The 25,801-nt window shown below is 34.5% G+C and overlaps 3 protein-coding genes across 3 annotated transcripts in view; 1 reads left to right on the forward strand and 2 right to left on the reverse strand.

Moving 5' to 3' along the window:
- Window positions 1–25,801, forward strand: part of LOC123701672 (inactive dipeptidyl peptidase 10) — a 305,461-nt gene that overhangs the window by 233,187 nt on the left and 46,473 nt on the right. The gene's annotated exons all lie outside the window — the stretch shown is intronic.
- LOC123701670 lies at window positions 12,523–14,222 on the reverse strand. Its single transcript, XM_045649160.1, has 2 exons — window positions 12,660–14,222; window positions 12,523–12,628 (listed from the first exon to the last, which is right to left on the reverse strand). Exons 1-2 carry the CDS (start codon window positions 14,202–14,204, stop codon window positions 12,620–12,622), a joined length of 1,554 nt encoding a protein of 517 aa, XP_045505116.1. The 5' UTR covers window positions 14,205–14,222; the 3' UTR covers window positions 12,523–12,619.
- LOC123701669 lies at window positions 14,275–17,401 on the reverse strand. Its single transcript, XM_045649158.1, has 2 exons — window positions 14,775–17,401; window positions 14,275–14,707 (listed from the first exon to the last, which is right to left on the reverse strand). Exons 1-2 carry the CDS (start codon window positions 17,343–17,345, stop codon window positions 14,699–14,701), a joined length of 2,580 nt encoding a protein of 859 aa, XP_045505114.1. The 5' UTR covers window positions 17,346–17,401; the 3' UTR covers window positions 14,275–14,698.

The following is a 25,801-nucleotide window of genomic DNA, read 5'->3' on the forward strand; positions in this document are numbered from 1 at the left end:
TCCATAGTTGAATAGCCCGGACTGTGAAAGAATTGTTAAAAAATTTAGAATGATGGAAAGGGGTGCTAAGCAATAACAAGTTGGAAGAACGAAGAGAGAGAGTATTACTAGAGCTTAAATAGTCGAAGTTATCCTTTAAGTAAGAAGGTGTCTTAGGGCTAAACAGAATACAGTATAGAAGATGCAGCAGATGGGTATCCCGGCGATAACGGATAGGAAGCCACTTAAGCCTTTTCCTGTATTCAGAAACATGGTCAAATTTACGAAGACCGAATATGAATCTGATACAGAAATTTTGGAGCTTCTCAAGGGTGTCAAGTTGATATTGGCGAATATCAGGATAACAGGAGTCGGAAAAATCAAGGAGAGGAAGGAGAAGGGATTGAGCTAAAGTAATTTTGGATGGGACTGGAAGAAAGTTGCGCAAGCGCCGTAAGGAAAAGGCAGAAGAAAAAACCCGTTTTTGTACCTGCTTTATTTGTTCATCCCAGGAAAAAGTTTGATCCAGAGTTAGACCAAGATTTTTTACCTGAGTACTATAAGGGATGAGAACACCATCAACGACAACGTTCGGTAAATTGGTCCAGTCAATTTTTGAGACTAATTGCCTACTTCCGAATATGATAACCTTGGTTTTAATTGGATTAACTGTTAAACCATGACTCTTGCTCCATCTGACTACTGCTGCGAGGTCAGCGTTAACTTGGAAAATCGCTTCAGGCAGTTCAAGAAGTGACGCGTGATTATATAATTGGAAATCGTCCGCATACATATGGTAAGATGACACAATATCCTTGGAAATGGAGTTTATAAAAATGGAAAAAAGGAGGGGAGACAATACACCACCTTGAGGAACGCCAGCAGAAACATTGCACCATATTGAAGAAACTTCCTCAATTAGTACACGCTGCCGACGTCCCTCTAAGTAGCTTTGTAACCAGTCAGTAGCCGAGGAGGATAAGTTAAGAGAGCGCAGCACTGCCAGCAGTACGTCATGATCGACGCTATTGAACGCGTTACTGAAATCGATCAGCGTGAGTATGGTGAGCTTTTTGTTGTCGAAACCTCGTCGAATGTCGTCAGTAATTTTGATTAAGGCAGTGGTCGTGCTGTGCCCTGGTCGAAAGCCAGACTGGAAAGGATTTAGGAGTTGGTGATGATTTAGGAAAATGCTCAGTTGTTCTTGAACCAGCCGCTCGAGAACCTTGGATAGGAAAGGGAGGATAGCAATGGGGCGGAAATCAGACGGGGTCGAAGGATTCGGATTTTTAGGGAGAGGGAGAATATGGGCATTTTTCCAATCACTAGGAAACTTTCCTGTAGAAATGGAAGAATTAAGGATATGGGTAATGACAGGATTAATGATAGGAAGGATTGGGATGATCATGCTTCGACCAATACAGTCACTACCAACAGCCTTCGAGGTAATTGACAACACGCTCTTCTTAACACTGCACTCGGTGAACTGACGGAATACGAAAGAAGGAGAGCTGGAGAGAGGTAAGGTGTTAAGATAGCTTAGGGTACTAGATTTTAAGGTTGGAAGGAAATCAGAAGAGGGATTAGAAAAGTGAGTAATAAGGTCATTGACATGGACTGTACTAGGAACAGAAGTAAGGGGAGATTTGCCAAGTCCAAGGGATCGGAAGAATTTCCACATTTTCGACGGGTCACCGTTGTCAATAGATTTGGCAAAGTACTGACGTTGTGCATCCCTACATAGCGTATTGCAGCGATTTCGAATCATAATAAATTTTTCCCGATTGGAATCCGAATTTGACAATTTTAATTTAGACTTTGCCCGCGCCTTCTTTCGTAACAGTTTTTTAAGATCATCTGTCATCCACGGGGCTGGTAAGTGTTTTAACTTAACAGGACGGAGTGGGGCATGTGCATCGTAAAGTTGAATAATCAAAGAATTAAATAAAGACACTTTCTCATCGATAGTATCGGCAGAGAAAACAACCGACCAGTCAATGTTACTTGCGTCTTCGCAAAGTAGCTCAGTATTCATTTTAGCAAAATTACGATGCATGGCAATTTTTGGTTTTAACTTAGGGGGCTTTATCTTATACGAAAGGAAAATAAGGTCATGTAAGGAAAACATATCAGCCGAACACTGTCCGTGCTCGGTGACATGCTCAGGAGAGGAAACAATGGCCAGGTCAAGGAGGGAAGGAATACAGTTAGGAGCTGTATGAGTAGCTTGTGAAGGAAGGACTTTTAGATTATAAGAATCTACAATAGATAATAGCCTTTTACTGCGATGATCACCCTTGAGTAAGCAAGTGTTAAAGTCTCCTAAAAAGATGATATGCTTATAAAGTGGCGAAAAGGATTCAAGGATGTGATCAAAGGACTGGAAATAATTGACTGTAAGGTTAGGGGAATAGAAGACACCAAGAAGGATTTTAGTATTCGAGGAAGTAATCTCAATAAGAAGATGTTCGGCAGCATCACCAGGCGGGGGCTGAGGAGATAGGCTAATAATGGAGTAAGGAATTTGTGAACGCAAGTATATAGCCACCCCTCCCCCCGTTCGGCCGATCCGATCATTCCTTATCAGATTAAATCCTGGAAGACTATAAGAAGAGGAAGGGAGACAGGGCTTTATCCAGGACTCGGATACTAAAATAGCGTGAACAGGGTTGGAGTCGAAAGTAGCAAGGAGATCAGGATAGTGTGCCGGAATACTCTGCGCATTAATATGTACTATATTTAAGTTGTTTTTAAAATTAGAAAAAAGAGAAGAAAAGCAAGGAGAAGGAGAACAGGTTAAACTATGGAAACTGTCGTCATCTGAGAAATCATTGTTTGATTTTAGTGTAATGAAACTTTCATTGTCTGTGCTACAATTTAAAGTCATAATATAAAATATATAATATATAATAAATATACTACGAAAATATATTTAATTAGCTACTAATAAAAAATAAAAATATGTAACGCTCAAACATTACCTTTACCACCAGTTCCATTTAAATAAAAAAAGAAAATTAAAATTACAACAAAGAACACAAAATTAAAACAATTACTATCTGTGACATTTCAAATATGCTAGTATCCACACAAATGACACTATTATATTATATAAAAAAAATATATATAAATAAATTTGACATTTGACAGTTGGCAATTTGTCAAAGACCAAAGTATGATCGTTAAATCGGGTATCTAAATAACTAGCAAATAGCAATAAAATAAAAGGGTAGTATCAACTAAAATTAACTATATATAAAGTGAAAAGATAAAATATAAAACTACAATTGAGTTTAGAATAAAAACTGACAATACTTAAAAATATAAAGCAGCAAAGTAATTGAGAGAAGAGATACACAGTGATAACTCATATGACAGGAAACTAAATTACTAATTCATTTATGGGCAAAACATACAATTGAAATAAACATGCATTACTTAACTTTGCCGAGCCTCTTGGGTCTAACATTTGACACCGGCTTTGAGTTATTGGCTTGTTGTGGCAAATTAGTGGAAGTTGAAGCTGAGCACGTCCCGGCAGTTGAAGGAATGGTTTCAAGTTCAGCCATCGTTGTGACCTTATGTCTTGAGCCGTCAGAAGCTTGAACAATGATATAACCATCTTTGGTCCAACAATTGGCTATACCGAAGCGGGTTCTTGCAGAAATGAAAACATCATGTCTTTCCTTCATAAGAAATTCCGACAGTGTGTATCCCGTACCCTTCAGAGCAGTCTTAGAAAACCAGATGGTATCTCTTAAAGAAACATCTTTAAATTTAATTATAATGGGCCTGGGCTTATCTGACTTTGCTGAACCCAAACGATGGCACCGGGAAATAGATTCCTTTTGAAATTGAGAAACTTTTAAGTGATCCGTCACCACTTTTGACACCAACTCTGCAGAATTCTCTTTTGAAGCTTCTGGTATTCCATGCAATAATAACATTTTCCTCCGACTTCTCATCTCCCATCTAATATACTGATTTGAGAGGAACTCAATCTGCGATTGCAAAGTATGCAGAGAAGATACAACAAAAGAGCGGAAGGTGTTGAACTCTGCTGCTAATTTTGAAGTGGGGCTAGTAGAAGCAGGTTGGGAATTATTGGTGTTATGAACATTGTGCAGGTCCCGCTGAAATTCAGCCATTTTTGCATTGAACAAGGCTGCCATGTCAGTCATAGATTGTTTGACAGATTCCATTGTGTGGTTTCAAAGTGAAGTAATAGTTTTAGTGTGTAATTGTTGGATATTTATATATGGAGATTTAACTGGTAGGTGAAGGCACAAAAATTAACACATATAGGTAAATTAATACTATGAGTTTGTATGAAAAATCAAATTTTAAATATAACAGCTTACGAAAAAACGTGTGTCTTTTTTTGCTCCTACCCTCGAAAAAAAAAGAAAAACTTAGACATCAATGCGACTCTAGTTTTATATTCTGAGCTTGGATAAAGATAAAGTAATAATATTATGTATGCGTAATTTAATCAAGTTATTATTGAGGGGTAGCTAAAATAATTCGCTGGGAAATCGTATGATAATCTCGATTTTGCTACGATTTTGCTAATTCTTCGGGTTTCCCGCACCAAAGTTTAAACGCTACTTTTACCCTATGATTGGCAAAATTTTCCAAAAATCTTTTCGTTTGGCTCATTTACACTGTAAAAAGATGCATAGAGCATAAATTTCTAATTTTTAAATTGAATTAAATTTGTTTCTGTGAGTTAGTTTGTCATTGATTTAGTTTTTATAGATACTATTGTATCGTAAATAAGCCCGTCATGACTTCACTCGTCTGCCAATAAATGTGCCTTCATTAGATACACCTTTAACAATTTTGTAGAGTCATTAAATTCAATTAATCATTGTCAAACCTAAGGAAATTTCCAAAAAATCGTATAAATTTTCTACGAATGTGTGAATTCCAATAATAATAATTAGTTTATTATTATAATCTATAAATAATCCATTTCTTAACATCTTATCTAACTTTTCCTTCGTCAATAGAAAATCTTTCTTTGACTAAATTTTTCCTTCTAAAATTCTGTACAGGAGAAAGGAGAAAAACTTCACACAAACTATGATATCAATTAAAACAAGTTTCTGACAAAATGTAAAAGTTTTGTGTCACACAGAACATTTGACTTAAGTGCTATTAGTGCCAAGTTCTAAGTCACATCTGATAAAACTTACATTGACTAATTGTTGCCTAACTTAGTTGTAACTTAACCACTTAAAGTTTCACATTTAATAACTTGCAAGTGGAAATTCACGCTCAAATAGTAAATACTATGACACTGCCCTTGCACGCGACATCACTTATTTTTGATGATATTTTTGAATTGAAACTTCTAGGCGCGTTGAGAGTAAAATGCAATACCGTCACATCATGGAGTAAGGCGACGATTTTGGTAGCTTTGAATCTTGCCAAAGAAGTTTCAATTCTTACACGTGTAATTTATTCTTCTTCTTGATCTTTTTAACAAAACTTAAACTCCTTTTTAAAACTCCTTGCAGTGAGTTACGACAAAATCGTTTCAGCTTTTTCAATCGACAAACAGAAAGAAAAATAATACAGAGGAACATTGAAATATCAAAATTTTTAAAGTATCTAGTATTAAAGTAACAGTATACATGAACTTCAGTAGAGATACTGCGCCTGTACAACCCCTATATTTTCACACCCCTAAATTTTCGTCGCTAAATGTTTATGCTTATGTATTATCAGTATAGATATAGTACATAAATCAAGTATATCGAGATCGCTGTCTTAGCGATAAGACCGCCTGTTGTGCTCAACTCAAACTCAAACTCAAACTCAAACATTTATTTATTCAATTAGACTACTATTTAGTAGCACTTTCGAATCGTCATTACATAAGTATTTTTAACATTTACCACCGATTCGGAAAGCAGTATCTATGGAGAAGAATCGGCAAGAAACTCCATAGTTGCTCTTTTAAAATCATGTCAATATTACATAATATGTAACTTATATCTAACTTATACATAATATATCATAATATGCCAAAGAACTGTCCTGTGGTTTTTACGCGACAACCCTCCATGGGTCTTTATCGTCCATATATTCCTGAATACTGTAGTACGCTCTCTGAACTAGTACATTTTTTATATAAGTTTTAAATTTAGAACTACTAAACTCTTTAATATTGAGAGGAATTCTATTGTATAAGCGTATACCTTGACCCATAAATGAATTTTTAACTTTAGCTAATCGGAAAAATGGCATTTCAATTCTATTCCTGTTCCTTGTGCCATAATCGTGTCTATCTCCTACTCTTGTGTGTAAGTCGGCGTTTTTGTGAACATGCAAAATATTATTAAATATATACTGTGATGGTACAGTAAGGATACCAGTATTCTTAAAATGATCTCTTAGTGAGTCCCGAGCACGTAAATTATATATAGAGCGAATGGCTCTTTTCTGTAAGATAAATATAGTTTCTATATCTGCAGCCTTGCCCCACAGTAGAATTCCATAGGACATAATGCTATGAAAGTAGCTGAAATAAACCAATCTAGCCGTATCTTCATCAGTGAGATGCCTTATTTTTCGGACTGCATATGCAGCTGAACTGAGCTTACCTGCAGCGGTGTTGACATGGGCTCCCCACTGTAGTTTCTCATCCAATGTTAACCCTAGAAATACAGTAGACTTAGTAGGATGCAATACCTCCCCGTTCAAGGTAATATCTCTGTTCAACTTTTTTACATTAGGAAGTAAAAATTCAACACAAGTGGTTTTTTTGGCATTTAATAATAAATTATTGGCAGTAAACCATTCAGATATGTGTAAAAGAGCACTTTTCACTTCGTCAACATTTGGGTCATGCCTATCCACATAAAAAATTAATGAGGTATCATCTGCAAACAGAACTATTTCACACCTATCCTGCAAATAATAGGGAAGATCATTGATATATACCAAGAACAAGAAGGGACCTAAAATGGACCCCTGTGGAACACCAATGTTAATTGACGCACCGCTAGAACGTTCTCCATTAACAACTACAGTCTGTATCCTATCATGCAGGTATGACGCTATGAGGTTCTGGGCTTTTCCTGTAATTCCATAGTGATTAAGTTTACGTAACAAAGTACAATGTTCAACGCAGTCAAATGCCTTGGAGAGGTCACAAAATATCCCCAGAGCATTTTTTGAGTTTTCCCATGCTTTATAAATATGTGTTAGAAGTGCAACTCCAGCATCTGTGGTTGAGCGCCCCTTTGTGAAACCAAACTGTTTGGTGTGCAGTAAATTATTAGATGCAAAATGACTACTCAATTGGTTTAATATCAACCTCTCGAATACCTTACTTAATGTTGGTAAAATAGAGATAGGTCTATAATTGTTACAGTCTTCTTGATCGCCCTTCTTAAATAGAGGTATAACTTTACTAAGCTTTAGTAAATTAGGAAATGTACCATAGTCACAACACTTATTAAATATGAAAGCTAAATTTTTCGCAATATTTTCTATTATATTATTAACTAAATTTACGGACATTCCCCAAAGATCACAAGTATTTTTTTAGATTAAGCGTCTTAAAGGCAGTAACAATATCACTAGCAGTTACGTGTCGTAATTCAAATAATGTACTGCACCCCGCAACATGGTCCCTCAAAAAGGTTTCTGCAAGTGCTGAAGACGAATTTAAACTATTAGTAATAGTAGCAGGGACACTACTGAAGAATTCTTCAAAAGCAAGCGCAACATCAGCACTTTTGTCAATAACCCTGTCATTATATACAAGTTTTATGGTATTACTTGATTTGCTTTTACCCATTTCACCATTAATAATAGACCAGACTGTTTTAACTTTATTATCAGAGTCGCGTATTTTTTCTTTGATATACAAACGCTTTGCAGTAAAACAAACTTTTTTAAAAATTTTTGAGTAATTTCTAACATAACTAAGAAAAGATGGGTCTTTATTATATTGCTTCATACCATATAACTCATAAAGAACGATCCTACACCTATGTATGCTAGGTGTCGCCCATTTACTAAATGGTAAATCCTTGGTAATATTTAAAGATTTAACTTTAAATATTTTTTCAAATTCATTATGAACTAAATTGAAAAGATTTTTAAACATTTCACAAGGATTATTATTACAGGATTGATCATTCAGTACGGGCAGGTTTTTATTAATATTATCTCTAAATTTATTAATGCCTTTTTTACTTATAGGCCTAACATTAATCCTTTTAAATGTAGGTATGCAATCCCATTCAAAAACTACTTTCTGGCCACAGTGATCCGAAGTCAATGTATTGAGAATATTTTTCTCTAAACAGATGCAGTCACAGTATATATTATCAATACAGGTTGCAGAAGTAGGTGTAATTCGTGTGGGTTCGTTAAAAAGTTTATATAGAGTAAATGACTGAAATAAATTAACAATTCGTGTAGCCGTTTGTGTTTGTAAAAGTAAATCAATATTAAAATCACCACATACTATAACTTTTTTTTTACTCCTGCTTAGACGCTTTAATATTTCTTCCATGACTTTCTCAAACATATTATAGTCACTGGAAGGGGGTCTCAACTGTGTCTCTTTCGTTTGTATAGGTATTTGCTTTTGTATTTTTATGTCCTGGTGCACAAAAAAGTATTTTTGTTTGTTTCTTTGTTTGTATATCGATATTCAAAATTGTATTTTCAAATTAACGATATTAGCTAATAATACAAGCATATCAGCAGTATTTGCTAAGCTAAGCTAGTGTTATTAATTTACCGCCAAGTTGTTCTCTAGCTGTAAGTAGTTTAAAGGTTTCCTATTACAACTGTATTAAACTGTTAAATAAACATGACACTATTACACCTTACAACTCAAAAACAACCAAACAAACACAATCCAAACACTCCAAAGAAAGGCAGTGACATCGTTCTCTTTAGATAATTTCGATTCAAAGCCCTCCTTTATCGTGATAACAACCGAGAGCCTATTATTAGACCCTCCGAGCCTCCCCACGCGATCGATAACTCCCAGGCTTTTAAAATAAATACGTTGAGTAAAATATTACCTAATATTTCTTACTCGAAGCGACTTCGCAACGATTGTATCGGGTGGGAATCGAATTTAGATACATATAAGTTTATAGAGTTCTTTGACTTTGTATCGTCATCTAAGATAACAATTCTTAATTATTGTTTGTGTTGGCATTCAGATGTGTAAAATGTTCTTATTTAATAAATAGGTCAGAGGTCACTTGCAGAACTATAAATTGGTAAACTATTTATGTAAATAGGGTAAGAGACCAATGAATCGATATGGAGTTTCTTGCCGGTTCTTCTCCATAGATAGACTGCTTTCCGAATCGGTGGTAAATGTTAAAAATATGTAAAAATATGACGTTTCAAAAGTGCTTCTCGAATAAATGTTTGAGTTTGATATAGTGACAACATTAAAAATATATTGTACTAGCTGCTCCGCGCGGTTTCACCCCCGTATCTCCTCTCCTGTTGATCGTAGCGTGATATTATATAACCTATAACCTTCCTCTTTAAATGAGATATCTAACGCCGAAAGAATTTTTCAAATCGGACTAGTAGTTCCCGAGATTAGCGCGTTCAAACGAACAAACTCTTCAGCTTTATAATATTAGTATAGATTTGTATTAATAAACTAGATATGCCCAAAAAAGTATTGCAGTAAACTTTTAACGCAAAAAGCTATCTTAATAATTTTATTATAAGTGAGGATTGATTATTGCATTAAGAAATAAATATAGGCTTATAAAATTATTATTATTTCTAATTTAACTTGGAATTTTTTTTATAAAACGCATTATGAAGGCAAATAAAAAAAAATCTTAAAACAATTAAGAAACTTATAACAACAAAGAATTACTTATAATACTCCTTATATTTCTACAATAATATTACCAGTAAATCAACACCAATTGAAAAAATAGAGCTGTATTAGAAATTCTCTCAGACTAACTTTTGGGTAACTATCCTGATATCCTGTGAGTTATTAATATCGCCAAAATTAAATTACGCTCACTATTGGCCTTTGCTTGTAACTTTCATAATATCAAGAATAGTACAAAAGATACAAACAAGTTCTCCCCCGCGGCTTCGCTCGCGTAGACACAGAAAAACTCGTATAGTTCCAGACAGACAGAGTAACTTTCGCATGAATAATATTAGATAGAAGACTACTTATTAATGTGCTAAATAACTCAACATTTTATTTAAAAAAAGTGTTTACCTAAAATACCAATTGTATGCTCATAGAGTGCACACACACACAAGCACACAGAGATGTGATTTAGATAGCATAGATACATAAATTCTGAATAAAGATATCTATGATATGTGTAAGTATAAAAAACCCTAAAACCACTTTGTATCGACAATATGTCGCCGTGATGAGCGTCGCCGAAACTTTTCCAATACATCGGTGTTGGAAGTTGGGCTCGTCAACAATTGATGGAAGGGAACTAATAAATAACACAAGAACAACACAGACATTTTCTGGTTTTATTTATATTATAGATGTTCAATTGTTAACACTTATTATTATGTTAGGTAAAAACTGACAAAAGGAGAATGGCAAACTCCCATAGGACTCTGGGCCTGATCGTTACACTGATGATTTATGGGTGATTAAATAGATAAAAATATACAGACTCTATGAATATAATAATTATAGATCTTTTCTATGGGATAGCAGAGATATTGGGATATTGATTAAGATCAATTTTGAATATAACGTTACTAAGGCCCTTCTGCCATTAGGTACGATACTTCTAGAATACGATACTCGCGTAGAATACTACTTAGATATTTGCTGGCTACCGGATGCTCGCATATTATGCGACTGAAAAATGACTAAATTCATCATTATTGTGCCTCGTTTTTGTGGACCGACGTTATAATAATAATAATTCATTTATTTATTGCAACAACAGTTACGTCGTTATGTAGAGCAATCAGCAATTCCAGTGACGAAGAAGCTCTTGCAGTTTTTCTTTTTTATAGAAATAGAAGACGCCAACGTAAGAGTAAGAAGTACTGGATTCATCCATATATTGAAAGAAACATAAATTGTAGAGTTTTTGTAGCCGAACGAGAACTACAACATGATGACTAGATATTTTTATCTTTCTAACGAAGAGATACGCGCGAGAGTCGAGACGCGATGCAAAAGCGACCGACACGGTGAGTAGTGCTATACTACTCGCGGACGTGTAGGATACCAGTAGCGTAGTGTGCGAGCCTACATAAAAATGTATGTGAGATACTCCGCGGCGACTAGTCTCCGAGACTTGCAGGATACTTGAATCGCCTATGCGTATCGTAATGGGAGAAGGGCCTAAAACTTCACTCAAATGTCAAACAACAAACATAAACAAATCACTCATCACTGACACAATTATGATTAATAATTTGACATTTTATTAATGGCCAGCTACCTAAATAAAAATGTTATAATTATTATTGATTAAGTAAAACATGTTTTTATTTTATAGAATGATCTAAATAAATTAAGATATCTGTTAAAAATAAGTTAAGTTTTGCTTCTGATTTATAAAGCATTTGAATTCAATAAAATTAAAAATAAAATATAGACATTCATTCGTATTAATCGATATATTCGACTTTTTTACTCCTGACAACACTGACAATCTCTGCTTGATAAGACCGGTAGTCATAGAAATCTAAATAACAATGCCGGTAGTGAACACATTATCTTTTTTTTCAAAGATTTGTTTTCCCATAGAATCAGAAGTAAATATTTTACCAAGAATTACTAAAAATAACATAATGAATTTTAAATATATTATGATTTCTGTAACAGTTAGGCCCAGTTTCGCCATTCTCCTTTATTATTTAATAATATTTTACACAGTGACGAAATGGCTTCGAATATCTTCAATATTATAATCACAATTATAACTAACTGTTGTTGCAATAAAGTTCAGTTTTGAATGTGGCTTGAGGCTTGAAATAAAAATGCGTTCTCTCACGACGATCGTTTATTTGCTACTGACTTGACCTAATTACAATTTACAATCATAACATGCCGCCCACCAAAACGGGTTTTAAAACAAAACTTATACAATGTAAAACAATACGTAAGGTAAGTTCAATTAAACATAAACAAACTTATTATATATAAGTTATTCATTAACTGTTTATTTAATTGATAATTGGCATAACTTAGTAACGGAACGTTTTATTATTTTACCGCGATATTTAACGCTATACACTCGACAAATACCATCTTCTCCAGGATGTTTCTCAACAATACGACCAAGAGCCCATTTACTGGGTGGTAAGTTATCTTCTTTTATCACAACCACATCTCCTATGTCCATTTCAGATTGTTTTGTTTGCCACTTTGGTCTTTGTTGCTGTCGAGTTAAATATTCCGACTGCCAGCGATGCCAGAAGGTTTGTACTAGTTTTTGTGTGTGCTGCCATCGTGATAAATAATTTGTCTGTAAATTAGACAAGGTTGGAGTTGGGATAGTAATTGGAGCTTCACCAATTAGGAAATGCCCAGGTGTCAGCACATCTACATTATCAATATCATTACTAGCCTTTGAACATAGTGGACGTGAATTTAAACAAGCTTCAATTTCACACAAAATTGTAGTCATCTCTTCGAACGTTACATTTGTATTTAATATTCTTTTTAGATGGTATTTCATTGATTTCACTCCCGCCTCCCAAAGACCTCCAAAATTAGGACTGTAGGCAGGAATAAAATGCCACTGTGTACCCTCTTGTGCTAGAATGTCTGCTATGTTGTCCTTAAAATTGAGACCAGCCTGTGACCATGCTTCTACTAATTCCTTGTTAGCTCCAACAAAATTTCTTCCCTGATCACTCCAAATATCTGTGCACCTGCCTCGTCGTGCTACAAATCGTCTGAAAGCACCTATAAACGATTGAGAGGACAGATCGCCTACTAATTCTATATGTATGGCCTTTGTGCACATACATACAAAAATAGAAATATATGCCTTTGTAGTTTTTACACCTCGTGCTCTAGTCATTAATATATCATAGGGACCTGCAAAGTCAACACCAGAATTTATGAAGGGTCGTGCTGGAGTGACTCGTGCTTTAGGTAAGTCTCCCATAAGTTGACAACTACTACTCGCTTTAAGTTTAGCGCATATTATACATTTATGTATATATTTTTTGACTGTTGACTTCACCCTCAGAATCCAAAAACGAGCTCTTAAATAGTTTAACGTGAGTTCCAAACCCCCATGCAATGTTTTCTTGTGCGCATCTGCGATGATTAACGTGACCAAATCGCTTTCGGAACCAAGAATCATCGGGTGTTTTGAATCTAAAGGTATGTTTGCGTGTCTTATTCTACCGCCCACCCTGAGAATGTGAGCATCATCTAATATTGGATTCAGAGAAAGGAGTTTGCTGTTTTTGCTTAAATTTCTTTTATTCTTCAACCTTTCTATTTCTTCTGCAAAATCCTTTCTTTGTTCTATTTTTATTATTCTTTTTAATGCATCTTCCATTTCTATTACCTTAATGCTTTTATCAGTTGTAATTTGTCCCTTTTTGTAATTCAAAAATCTTAAAACATACACTATTACTCGTAGCATTTCCTGTAAAGAATCAAATATTTCGAATTTAAGAGTATTTTTAATTGTGTCCTCAATTTTTAAATTTAGCATGATAGTATTCTTTCTTTCTAAGTCCGTTGAATCTGGATTACCCTTTGCAAAGGGAATATCATCAGTCTGAAGCCAATTTGGCCCATTCCACCATAATTTATTTTTAATAAGATCAGGTAAGTTTTCTCCTCTGCTTGCTATATCAGCAGGATTATTTTCCGATGTTACGTGATGCCATTTTTTATTCCCTATATTATCTATTATCTCAACTACTCGATTGCTTACAAAAACATTCCAACGAGCTGGGTCACCTGTTAACCATGCCATAACTATCTTTGAGTCTGTCCATGCAAAAATTTGAGTGTTAGATATTCTAAGTGCTTCTTGAACTTGTTTAAGTAGCCTAGAAAGAATTACAGCTCCACAAAGTTCCAATCTTGGCAAAGAAACTGGTTTAACTGGAGCGACTCTTGCCTTTGCTGCTATCAACCCGGTGTGTATTTGTCTATCATTCATTACTACTCTCAAATACACAGCTGCTGCGTAGGCCACCGTAGAAGCGTCACAAAATCCATGAACTGTGATAGTATTCATCGAATCCTTAAATGTATGTAACCATTTTTTTATTTTCACTTCATTAACCTTTTCTAATCCTTTCCTTAATATTAACCATTCCTTTTTTATTTCAGGTGATGTCTCTTCGTCCCAAGCAACGCCTTGAACCCAGAGTTTTTGGATAATTATTTTTGCAGGAATTATTGTCGGAGCCAAAAAGCCAAGAGGATCGAATAGTTTTTGTGCTTCGGCTAATATTATCCTTTTAGTTAGTTTTTCAGGTGTAGTTTTAAATTTTAATTGATATCTTAATTCATCGTGGATCCGATTCCAGGTAAGTCCCAAGGTTTTAATTATTCCTTCAGTTTTTATATCTATATTTGTTTCAGAATTAATTTGAAGTGGTTTCAATTGTTGTAAAAACGATTCACTGTTTGATGACCACTTCTTGATCAAAAAGCCACCATTATTTAATATTTGTGTTATTTTGTTTGCAGAATCTACAGCTTCGTCCACCGTGTCTCGTCCAGAAATCAAATCATCTACAAAAAAATCTTCCTTAATTATTTGTGACTCGATATCATAATTTCTACCTTCATCGTTAGCTACCTGATGCAAAGTTCGAATGGCCAAGAATGGTGCGGATGCGGTGCCAAAGGTTACTCGCAGCAGTCTATAGTCTCGAACCTCATCACTTGGATTATTGCGCCACAGTATTCTTTGATTATCTTGATGGCCACGCTCAACAATAACTGCTCTGTACATTTTCTCTATGTCGGCAACAAAACAAATTGGTTTTAATCTCCAACGCATAATTAGGTACCTTAAATCTTCTTGCAATGTCGGTCCCACCATCAAGTCGTCGTTAAGGGACACATTATTCAAACCTTTACATGACGCGTCGAAAACTACTCTTGTTTTAGTAGTATCTTTGTCTGTTCTCACGACCGCATGGTGTGGAAGATAGACAGCTGCATTATCTTTTTCGTCCTCGGAAACTTCTTCTAAATGATTCAATTCGAGGTATTCTTGAATCACCTTAGCATAATCATCCTTCAACTCTTTATTCTTTTCAAAGCGCTTCTCTAAATATTCTAGTCTCTTTAAAGCTATTTCTCTTGTTCTCCCTTGACTTATCATAGGTGGGTCTCTTTTCAAAGGCAACTTCACTATATATCTTCCATCTTTAGTTCTCGAATGTGTTGATGAATAAATTTCTTCACAGCGTCGTTCTTCAGGTGTTAATTCACGTTTAGTTGTTGGTTCTAGTTCCCACAATAGTTTCATCATTTCATCTATCTTGACATCTAGACAATGAAGAGAAATAACGTTATTGTTTTCGTATTGTGTGTTTGTTTTTCCAAATATAATCCAACCTAACATTGTATTCTGAGCGCAAGGAGTGTTTGGTGGACCCTTAATTAATTCTCCTAGCATAATTTGTGCGTAAACTTCGACTCCCAATAATAAATCTATCTTCCCGGGCTTATTGAAACTTGGATCTGCTAAATTTAAGCCCTGAATGTGCGGCCAATCACCAATTGGTATTAACTTATTTGGAAGTTGTGTTGTAAGTCTGGTAGATATAACATACGCATTAACCTTCAGATTAAGCTGATCATCATACCTTGAACCAAGTTCAAGTTGAATCATATGATTTGTTCTTGTTAATGTGGACCCAACACCTGATATTGTTCCATTGACAGGCAACCTTTTTGCCTTTATGTGTTGAGCTGCTCTTTCACTTATAAACGTCGCCTGAGAGCCTTGATCGATCAGAGCACGTAAATAATATACTTGTCCTGACGTCCCCTTGACAGGTAAAATAGCAGTTGCGAGTAACGCCGTAGATGGTTGTGTAGCCATGTGTGAAGTTATTGTAGCATCGCTAATATTGACCTCTTCTAAAATATCATCTTCTTCATGTTGTTCTTCTACATTAGTATGCAAAGATAATTGTGTCGAGTTTTGATTTTCTTCTTGAGTAAAGCTTTTCTTTCCAGGTTCATGAAGGAGGGAATGATGTCGTTTACCACATATTCTGCACGATGCCTTGTGATTACAATATATAAGTGTATGGCCCGGTACTAAACAATTATAACATAAACCTTTTAATTTTGCGAAGGCGCTGCGTTCTTTCGGTTGTAGTTTCCCGTATTCCTTACAATGACTAAGAATATGATTATCTTTGTTGCAAAAAATACAAATTTTATCATTAATATTCGCGACATGATATGAGCGTTCTTTTAAAGTTCTATTGCCTGTCGTTGTTAACTCTAAAGCATGAATTCTTCCTTCTAAGAACGTAACCAAATTATTGAAAGTGGGAAATACATCAGATGTTAAATTGAGAGTTGAACTAACGTAATCTTCCCATTCTTTATGCGTTTCGTGGTCTAATTTTTGAGACGAAATAAATAACAAAATTGGATCCCAAGACTCCGTGCAAATCCCTATGTTTTTTAAACCAATAATACATTCTTTAGTTACATCGATAAATGATTTTAGCTGACTTGAAGACTGAATTTGAACCTTTTTTTGCATAAATAACTTTTTTAAATATGAATTTAATATCAGTCGTTTATGACTATAACGTTTTTTGAGCGTATCCCAAGCTGGAATATAATTGTTATCAGTAGTTTGATAATGCTTCAATGTAGCACTAGCTTCGCCTGTAAGACACAATTTTAAATAATGTAGTTTTTGAAAATTATTTAGATGGGTATTATTATGTATTAATGTTATAAAACAGTCTTCAAAAACTTGCCAATTTTCATAACAACCCGAAAATGTTGGTAAATCCATTCTAGGTAATTTAGCTTCCGACGCAACCCACTGCACTTCTCCTTTACAATCCGCTACGGCCGTCGAAGTACTTGAACTCGATTCCAACAAATCCGTTAATTCTGTCTTCAACAAAATGTATTGTTCTTCGCACAAGTCATATTCTTCATTTACGAAGTATGGTAATGTTTTCCTTTCCTGTTGCGGTACTAACTTTAGAAGAGATCCATGAAGATCCTTAAACGTTGACCAATAATCATCTACAACTTGAGATCTCACTTTCAAATATCCCTTTGTTAATCTAGCTTTTGGGGCTTTTTTGTGATTTATTAAAGCCTTTTTAATCAAAGTAGCACAATCCTCCAGTTGTTCTAATAATTGTTCAACCGACGACATAATTACTTTGTAAATAATTTTGTTGTTAAAACTTATAACTTCAATTGTATGAATCAGTCGCGAGTTATGTGACAACCCTACGCTATATGTAATGTGAAGCGCTGACGGTGTGCTTTCGTTCGTGAGAACGTTTTATTCCTTTAAATTATAATATTAGAATAAAAACATATTGTGAAGCATCGTGCTCATAATAACACGTATAATGTAATTTTACTTTTTAATTAAAATCATTTAAGAAATATGATTTTTTTTATTAATTCACTGGAAAGTGAATTTAACTGGCGCAGTCGGTAGGATACTCGGGTCGCCCGCGGGAAGATATCCGAAATGAATATCGGTTCCGAGGCCCCGCGCGGCCGACCGGTTTTTTTAAAAACCCAAGCGAGTATCCAGAACATCAGCAGTATCCAGCCATCGATACAGAAACCATGTCAATGTGAGTTGCACAGAATTATTTTATTGTGTTGCTTTCCTATATTATATTCCTATATTAATTTTAGAATAAACCTTCACGATTTTCCATCCTAGGAAATCCCGGGGTACCGAGGCTGTTAATACCCAATAGTCCTCGAGAAATAGTTTAGTTGATAGTATTAGAAGTATTGATAGTTTTAATATGTCGTTTGACACGGAAGAAATTTTTAAATGCTTAAGGGTGGTCCCAGATTTTTATGGTAACCCCCATTTATTAACAAAATTCATTAAAATATGCGACCAATTAGTTATTATAACCGTACATTATTACTATATAAAATTAGGGTTCAACATTTAAACGAAAAATTGGATAAGGCATCGTCCTTGTTAGAAGCTTTAAAACCAGTGTAAAACGTAGATTGATAAATGGTTTAGGTTCTATACAGAATTAGCGCAATTCCTAGACTCCTTAGACGATAATATTAATGATTTACTTTTAAGCTTTTAGTAATAAGAAATATAGAGGATAGTTTAGCTTTTATGCGTACATCGCGAGCGCACCATGTTATGTTAGGGATAGATATATTAAGTATTATATTAGTTACTTTACGTTCCTTTTACGATTCAGAACAAATTATTAATGTAGATCTCCGCGAATAATTCGCACTGGATCATACTTTAGTAAAAATAGGATAGTAATTATATTAAGATTCCCCATTATAACTCCTCACACTTTAATCGTACAAATCATATCATCATACCTCCCTATCCCTATATAGCAACCAATAAAGATATTTATGTGCACATAGAGGCTGAATGCCCGAAGTTCAATCGAAGAGCAATCGGTTTCTATGTGAAGTCGACCCTAAATCATCATACAAGAAGTTCACCCGACTGTATTGCAAAACTCATCACCACGCAAGAGATATCCAGCGACTGTGAATCCACCTGCCTAACATTAACTAAGCCAGCAATGGAGAAATTGGACGACAGTCACTACATCATTATTTTTCCTCATCTCACAAAGGTTAAATTATCCTGCAAGCGTAAGGAATAGCTTCATCTCCAATGCAGTTTCATAGCAACGTTACCTACAAACTGCTCTCTACGTACTGACGACCTCACTATTACAAATATTAATAATGAAATTAAAGATACACCTACAAAAATTTTAATTGCACCAATCAGTAATATTCCGACGAGAACGCTAAAAAACCTTGGGACTGCACTCCATCTACCATACGACAATACCACTTTACATCTTTAGCTACTGAGCGCAGCGGCCACTTCAATGTTCCTGTGCTATCGTCGCTACAAATCAAAGAAAATGAATATTCAGAAAACACAGAAAACATCAGCCCCAGAAGTTGATCCTGCCGCAACATTTTCACTCAATGTCCTAAAATAGTTGCGGATCTGCGGGGGGAGGAGTTATGTGACAACCCTACGCTATATGTAATGTGAAGCGCTGACGGTGTGCTTTCGTTCGTGAGAACGTTTTATTCCTTTAAATTATAATATTAGAATAAAAACATATTGTGAAGCATCGTGCTCATAATAACACGTATAATGTAATTTTACTTTTTAATTAAAATCATTTAAGAAATATGATTTTTTTTATTAATTCACTGGAAAGTGAATTTAACTCGCGCGATGACTAATTGTTGTTTCACATTCACAATATTGCAATCTAATATTTGCTCACTGCAACTTATCCGGCTCGATTATGGACCATATGTTGTTGCAATAAAGTTCAGTTTTGAATGTGGCTTGAGGCTTGAAATAAAAATGCGTTCTCTCACGACGATCGTTTATTTGCTACTGACTTGACCTAATTACAATTTACAATCATAACACTAACTCTGCTCTCAACTTACTTATAAAGGAGAATGGCGAAACTGGGCCTAACTGTTACAGAAATCATAATATATTTAAAATTCATTATGTTATTTTTAGTAATTCTTGGTAAAATATTTACTTCTGATTCTATGGGAAAACAAATCTTTGAAAAAAAAGATAATGTGTTCACTACCGGCATTGTTATTTAGATTTCTATGACTACTGGTCTTATCAAGCAGAGATTGTCAGTGTTGTCAGGAGTAAAAAAGTCGAATATATCGATTAATACGAATGAATGTCTATATTTTATTTTTAATTTTATTGAATTCAAATGCTTTATAAATCAGAAGCAAAACTTAACTTATTTTTAACACATATCTTAATTTATTTAGATCATTCTATAAAATAAAAACATGTTTTACTTAATCAATAATAATTATAACATTTTTATTTAGGTAGCTGGCCATTAATAAAATGTCAAATTATTAATCATAATTGTGTCAGTGATGAGTGATTTGTTTATGTTTGTTGTTTGACATTTGAGTGAAGTTTTAGGCCCTTCTCCCATTACGATACGCATAGGCGATTCAAGTATCCTGCAAGTCTCGGAGACTAGTCGCCGCGGAGTATCTCACATACATTTTTATGTAGGCTCGCACACTACGCTACTGGTATCCTACACGTCCGCGACTAGTATAGCACTACTCACCGTGTCGGTCGCTTTTGCATCGCGTCTCGACTCTCGCGCGTATCTCTTCGTTAGAAAGATAAAAATATCCTAGTATTAGGTCATTGAAAATATCTAATCATCGTGTTGTAGTTCTCGTTCGGCTACAAAAACTCTACAATTTATGTTTCTTTCAATATATGGATGAATCCAGTACTTCTTACTCTTACGTTGGCGTCTTTTATTTCTATAAAAAAGAAAAACTGCAAGAGCTTCTTCGTCACTGGAATTGCTGATTGCTCGACATAACGACATAACTGTTGTTGCAATAAATAAATGAATTATTATTATTATAACGTCGGTCCACGAAAACGAGGCACAATAATTATGAATTTAGTCATTTTTCAGTCGCATAATATGCGAGCATCGGGTAGCCAGCAAATATCTAAGTAGTATTCTACGCGAGTATCGTATTCTAGAAGTATCGTACCTAATGGCAGAAGGGCCTTAGTAACGTTATATATTCAAAATTGATCTTAATCAATATCCCAATATCTCTGCTATCCCATAGAAAAGATCTATAATTATTATATTCATAGAGTCTGTATATTTTTATCTATTTAATCACCCATAAATCATCAGTGTAACGATCAGGCCCAGAGTCCTATGGGAGTTTGCCATTCTCCTTTATAACCAATATCCAGATATTATCGCTTGCCATTTCTCTTACCATTAGTGACAAATTAAAATAATCCATAACCTCTATCAATAAAGGCTATTCTCATTTGCAATCAAACCACGGCAATACCAAGCGTCGCTTTGTCCAGCTTTATTAACATTTCCATAAGGCTATATTTATGAGGTACTTTTTCATTAACATTATAGCAATTCAGCCTTTATTCGATAGCCAGGTCCACAGACCGAGCAGCCTCGCGAAGCTATTGCTGCGTGAAGCAGCTTGGTCAGATTTAATAGATTTTTCACTTATCTGCTCGGCTGAGGAATGTGCGTGTGTGGTAGTTTGCCTCGAGGCTAAGATATTTCTTGAAAAAAAATTCTCGAATGTAATGAAACTAACGCGGACGTTCCCAAACTAGCAAATCATAATATTAACTATACAACATTCTATACAATACTATATAACATCGCCGACAGTTCAATTTATTAAACTCCTTTTTTAAGCAAGTTTAAAAATTTATTCATCATACTATACGAAATTTTACGAAACCTCTATCATAATTATCTAGGGAAAATGACGACACACGCACCGGCCACACGGGTCCACACTGACATGTTCGCGAGGCTGCTCGCTCTGTGTGTTCCACCTAACGGTGATTAATCAAACGGATACACCGCACTTAGCTACTCATTAGGGAGCCATTCTATTCAGCTTCTGAAGAACGGCGAAATATTTTTCAATCTTGAGGGAATTTGTATTTATATGAAATACGGTCAAATGAATGGGGATCGATGGTTTGAATGCTGACTTTGTTTGTAAAGGAAATGATTTGAAGAATTTTGCATTAATTTATTTTGTGTATTTGTGCCTCCAATCACTGGATTATATACGTACGTATGTATATAATACGTACCTATATTATTTTTATAATAATATTCAAATTTCATCCACTTAAAGTACTTAAGTTTACTTTTACGTTTATTACAAACAAAAATAAAACATAGTTTATTATTTACTGAAACGGTTTGTGGAGACGAAATAACTGTTTTCTGTATTTAGTTCACGAATTTAATTGTTTCAAGCAAACACTCGTTTAAACAAAAACAAACAAACTTTATGAAAATACAATTTTCCATACCCCTTGTACTCCTTTTAAGTTTTATTTTAGGTACAAACTAAAATAACTTGTACCTTCAAAGTTCGATCGACACACTTTAAAAGCTCATCCATGTTTAGTCGCCTGAAAGCTTAACAAACAAAAAGACAGGAATAGTTTCATAAATGATATAGAAATAGTTTCATCTTATACCTATAATAAAAAAAAACTGTGTGCGTGTACTAGTTTACACACGTAAGAAGTGAAACTTCCTTATGACCTTATTTTTCAAAAAATAATTTACTTTAATATGCAACTTTACAGAAATACGTTGAATCACGCGTGGTAGGGATAAGAATAAGATGGCGCGTAACGGAAAAATGTCACGCGTAACGAAAAAATGTTACTTACACTAAATTTTTTTCCAACCCCGATAAAGAAGTTTCACTTCAAAAATGAATCGCAAAATGTGTTGGTTAGCGTAAAACTCTAGAACGACTCGACCAATTTGGCTATTTTTTTACGTTTTCGTTGATGCAAAAATTCGTTCGGTGTTAGATAGCACATTTATCGAGGAAGGCTATAGGCTTATATATCATCACGCTAAGACCAACAGAAGCGTAGCCACCCGGGTGAAACCGCGGAGTGCAGCTAGTATTATATAATAATATTATAAAATTATATTATATTAGCCACCTGATCGCCCTGGCTCCGCAATAACAATTTTTATTTTTTTCTAAATTTCAATTATTATAATAATCCCACTTAGATTAGAGAATCCAACTTACGTCACCAGCCTGTAAAATATAACAATTTAAAAGCGAAGTCTAGTTAAATCATTAAGTGAATAGTAGCTTAATTGGAAAAGATAAGAATTTTCCTAATAGAGAAGAAAAGGATGAATCACAAAGCAAGCAAAGGCTTCAATCTTAGGCGCTATGTCAGTAACAATGAGTAAAACGAGAATATAAATCTATTAGAGCGATTAATAGACATTTAACTCTTTGAAAGACATTCTAAAGTTTAACAAAAACTATGTTTGTAATAGGTTTTCATTAAAATTATAAATGAATGAGTAAAAGTACATATTTTTGGTTATTAGGACTTTAATAAACATATAAAAGTTAATAAAGAAATAGAGAACGGGTCTTTGCGTAGTTGTTTATTAATCCATTAAACTTATCTCTCGTAATATATCTATACTAATATTATGAAGCTGAAGACTTTGTTTGTTTGTTTGAACATGATAATCTCAGGAACTACTGGTCCAATTTGAAATATTCTTTCGGTGTTAGATAGCTCATTATCGAGCTATATCGGCTATATATCATCACGCTATAACCAACAGGAGCACTGCGGGTAAAACCGCGGGGCATGGCTTGTTCATTAATTTATTTATTAATGAACTAGCTATGCCCCACGGTTTTACCCGGTTCGGTTTTACATTAATAGATATATTCTAAACCAGTTCTGGGCCGACTGTCGAAGTAAGGCATATGTAGGGAGATTCACAAAAGCCTTTCCGATTGGAAGATGATTCAACAAAAAAATATTCACAATAGCACAATTAATAAAAATGCCATGACCGTAAATATTTCGGGATATAATCGGGATACAGGTAAAAAATTCTCACGAAATATACGAAAAAATGCGAAAAGCTTTGTGAAATTGTTTTAAAATAAAGCTTCAAATAACCACAATAAAACTTATTTGTAAAAAGATAAAATAAAACACTACCTAATAAAAGTAAACTTACACCAATTCCTTAAACATAAGCGGTAAAATCTGAATAAGATAATATAATTGAGAGTGGAAAAACGACATTGAATTATCTTTAAATATATAAAACTCAAAGGTGAATGACTGACTGACATACTGATCTATCGACGCACAGCCCAAACCACTGGACGGACGGATCGAGTTGAAATTTGGCATGCAGGTAGATGTTAGGATGAAGGCACCTAAAGAAAAGGAAAAGGATTTTGATCAATTCTACCCCCAAGGGGATAAAATAGGATGAAAATTTATCTTTTGCACGCAGGTGAAGCTACGGGCATCAGCTAGTAAAATATAAGTTAGTTTAAAAACCTATATACAGAATCGAACCCATGAACCTGTTCGTCCTATCGTTCATAGCTTCTAGCCACTGCGAATACGCAGTACAAGAATACTAGTCAACTTATTAAATAGCAATTGTATTCTAAAGTACACAATTGAATACGTGAATTGATTTCAAATTGGGTCACACGGTTAAATATTGAAACATTAATTTGAACATTTCTTTTGTAAAAGCAATATTCACATTTCAGCTCGTATTCACGTGATTTCCCCAGTTCACAATCGCAGCGCTTATCACTAAATAATTATTTATTATGTATGCATAAAAGTATCACGATATTCCCTATGGGGCAGATGCATTTTATTTGTTTCATATTCATATTTATTTTCAGATACATTTTCACTGATCGATCTTTCAGCGAAATTAAATAAAAACTTTTATGAATTAATCCCTAGAATTAATCCTACTGATATTATAAAAGTGAAACTTTGTGAGGATGTGTGTGTGTGTGTGTTACTCTTTCACACAAATACTACTGAACCGATTACAATGAAATTTAGCACACATATAGAGGGTAACTTGGATTACATAGGATAGGTTTCATCCCGGAAATCCCACGGGAACGGGAACTATGCGGGTTTTTCTTTCAAAACGCGGGCGAAGCCGCGGGCGGAAAGCTAGTGTATGATAATCCTGTATTGCTATAGAAATAAAAACATACAATATATTTAAATAAGCAAAAGGCGATCTTATCGCTATGTAGCTATCTCTACCAGGCAACCCTTAAAGTATAGGAAAGAAATAATACAACGAGCGGGTGAGCAAAAACAAGGCAATTAAAACTAGGAAAATTAAACTAACTATTTTGTCAATTTCTAGGTATTGAACCTAGTAATTATTATCAATTGTTGGTTCGTTTTATTACCACTGCACCAATGTGACAAACAGAATTTCGAATCAATGGATATAATATTTTATTCACTGTGTGTTCTTAAAGATTAAAGGCTTAACGTCGACGCGAAGCACAAAGCTTGTGAAAATCGTTGATATTTTTCATAAACTTCCCGCGATATGTGACTTTTATTAAAGAAAATGTTAAGAGGTTTACGGAAATTCTCACTCGAAAAACTTTCCTAGTAATCCCATCCTTTGCATTTATAATACGACAAAAGTGTATTTATGATATGTTCATTTTATAGTTAAAATCAGCGAAGAGTGAAATTAGATATTGAAGAAAGATTAGTCTTATCAAATTCAAAATCCATACTCAAAAGAATGGAATAAAATATGTGGAAATATGAATATTAAAGATATCTTTTTTTCTTATGAAAGGCTATCAGAGAGCAAGCTTTATGCTAGTTCCAAAACATTTTCTTCAAAATTCTAATTCAAGCATACTCTACAATATGTTTTGTCATAAGTTATTATAATGTTCTTTGTGACACATAATATACTGCTATTAATTTATATTACAAAATCTAGAATTACTATTATTAATCATACTAATATTATAAATGCGAAAGTTTGTAAGGATGTGGGTGTGTGTGTTACTAGCTTTCACGTAAATACTACTGAACCGATTACAATGAAATTTAGCACACATATACATACTACTAACACATAGGATAGGTTTTATCCCGGAAATCCCACGGGGACGGGAACTATGCGGGTTTTTATTTGAAAACGTGGGCGAAGCTGCGGG

This window comes from Colias croceus, chromosome 22, assembly GCF_905220415.1.
Source record: "Colias croceus chromosome 22, ilColCroc2.1".
NCBI classification, from domain to species: Eukaryota; Metazoa; Arthropoda; class Insecta; order Lepidoptera; family Pieridae; genus Colias; species Colias croceus.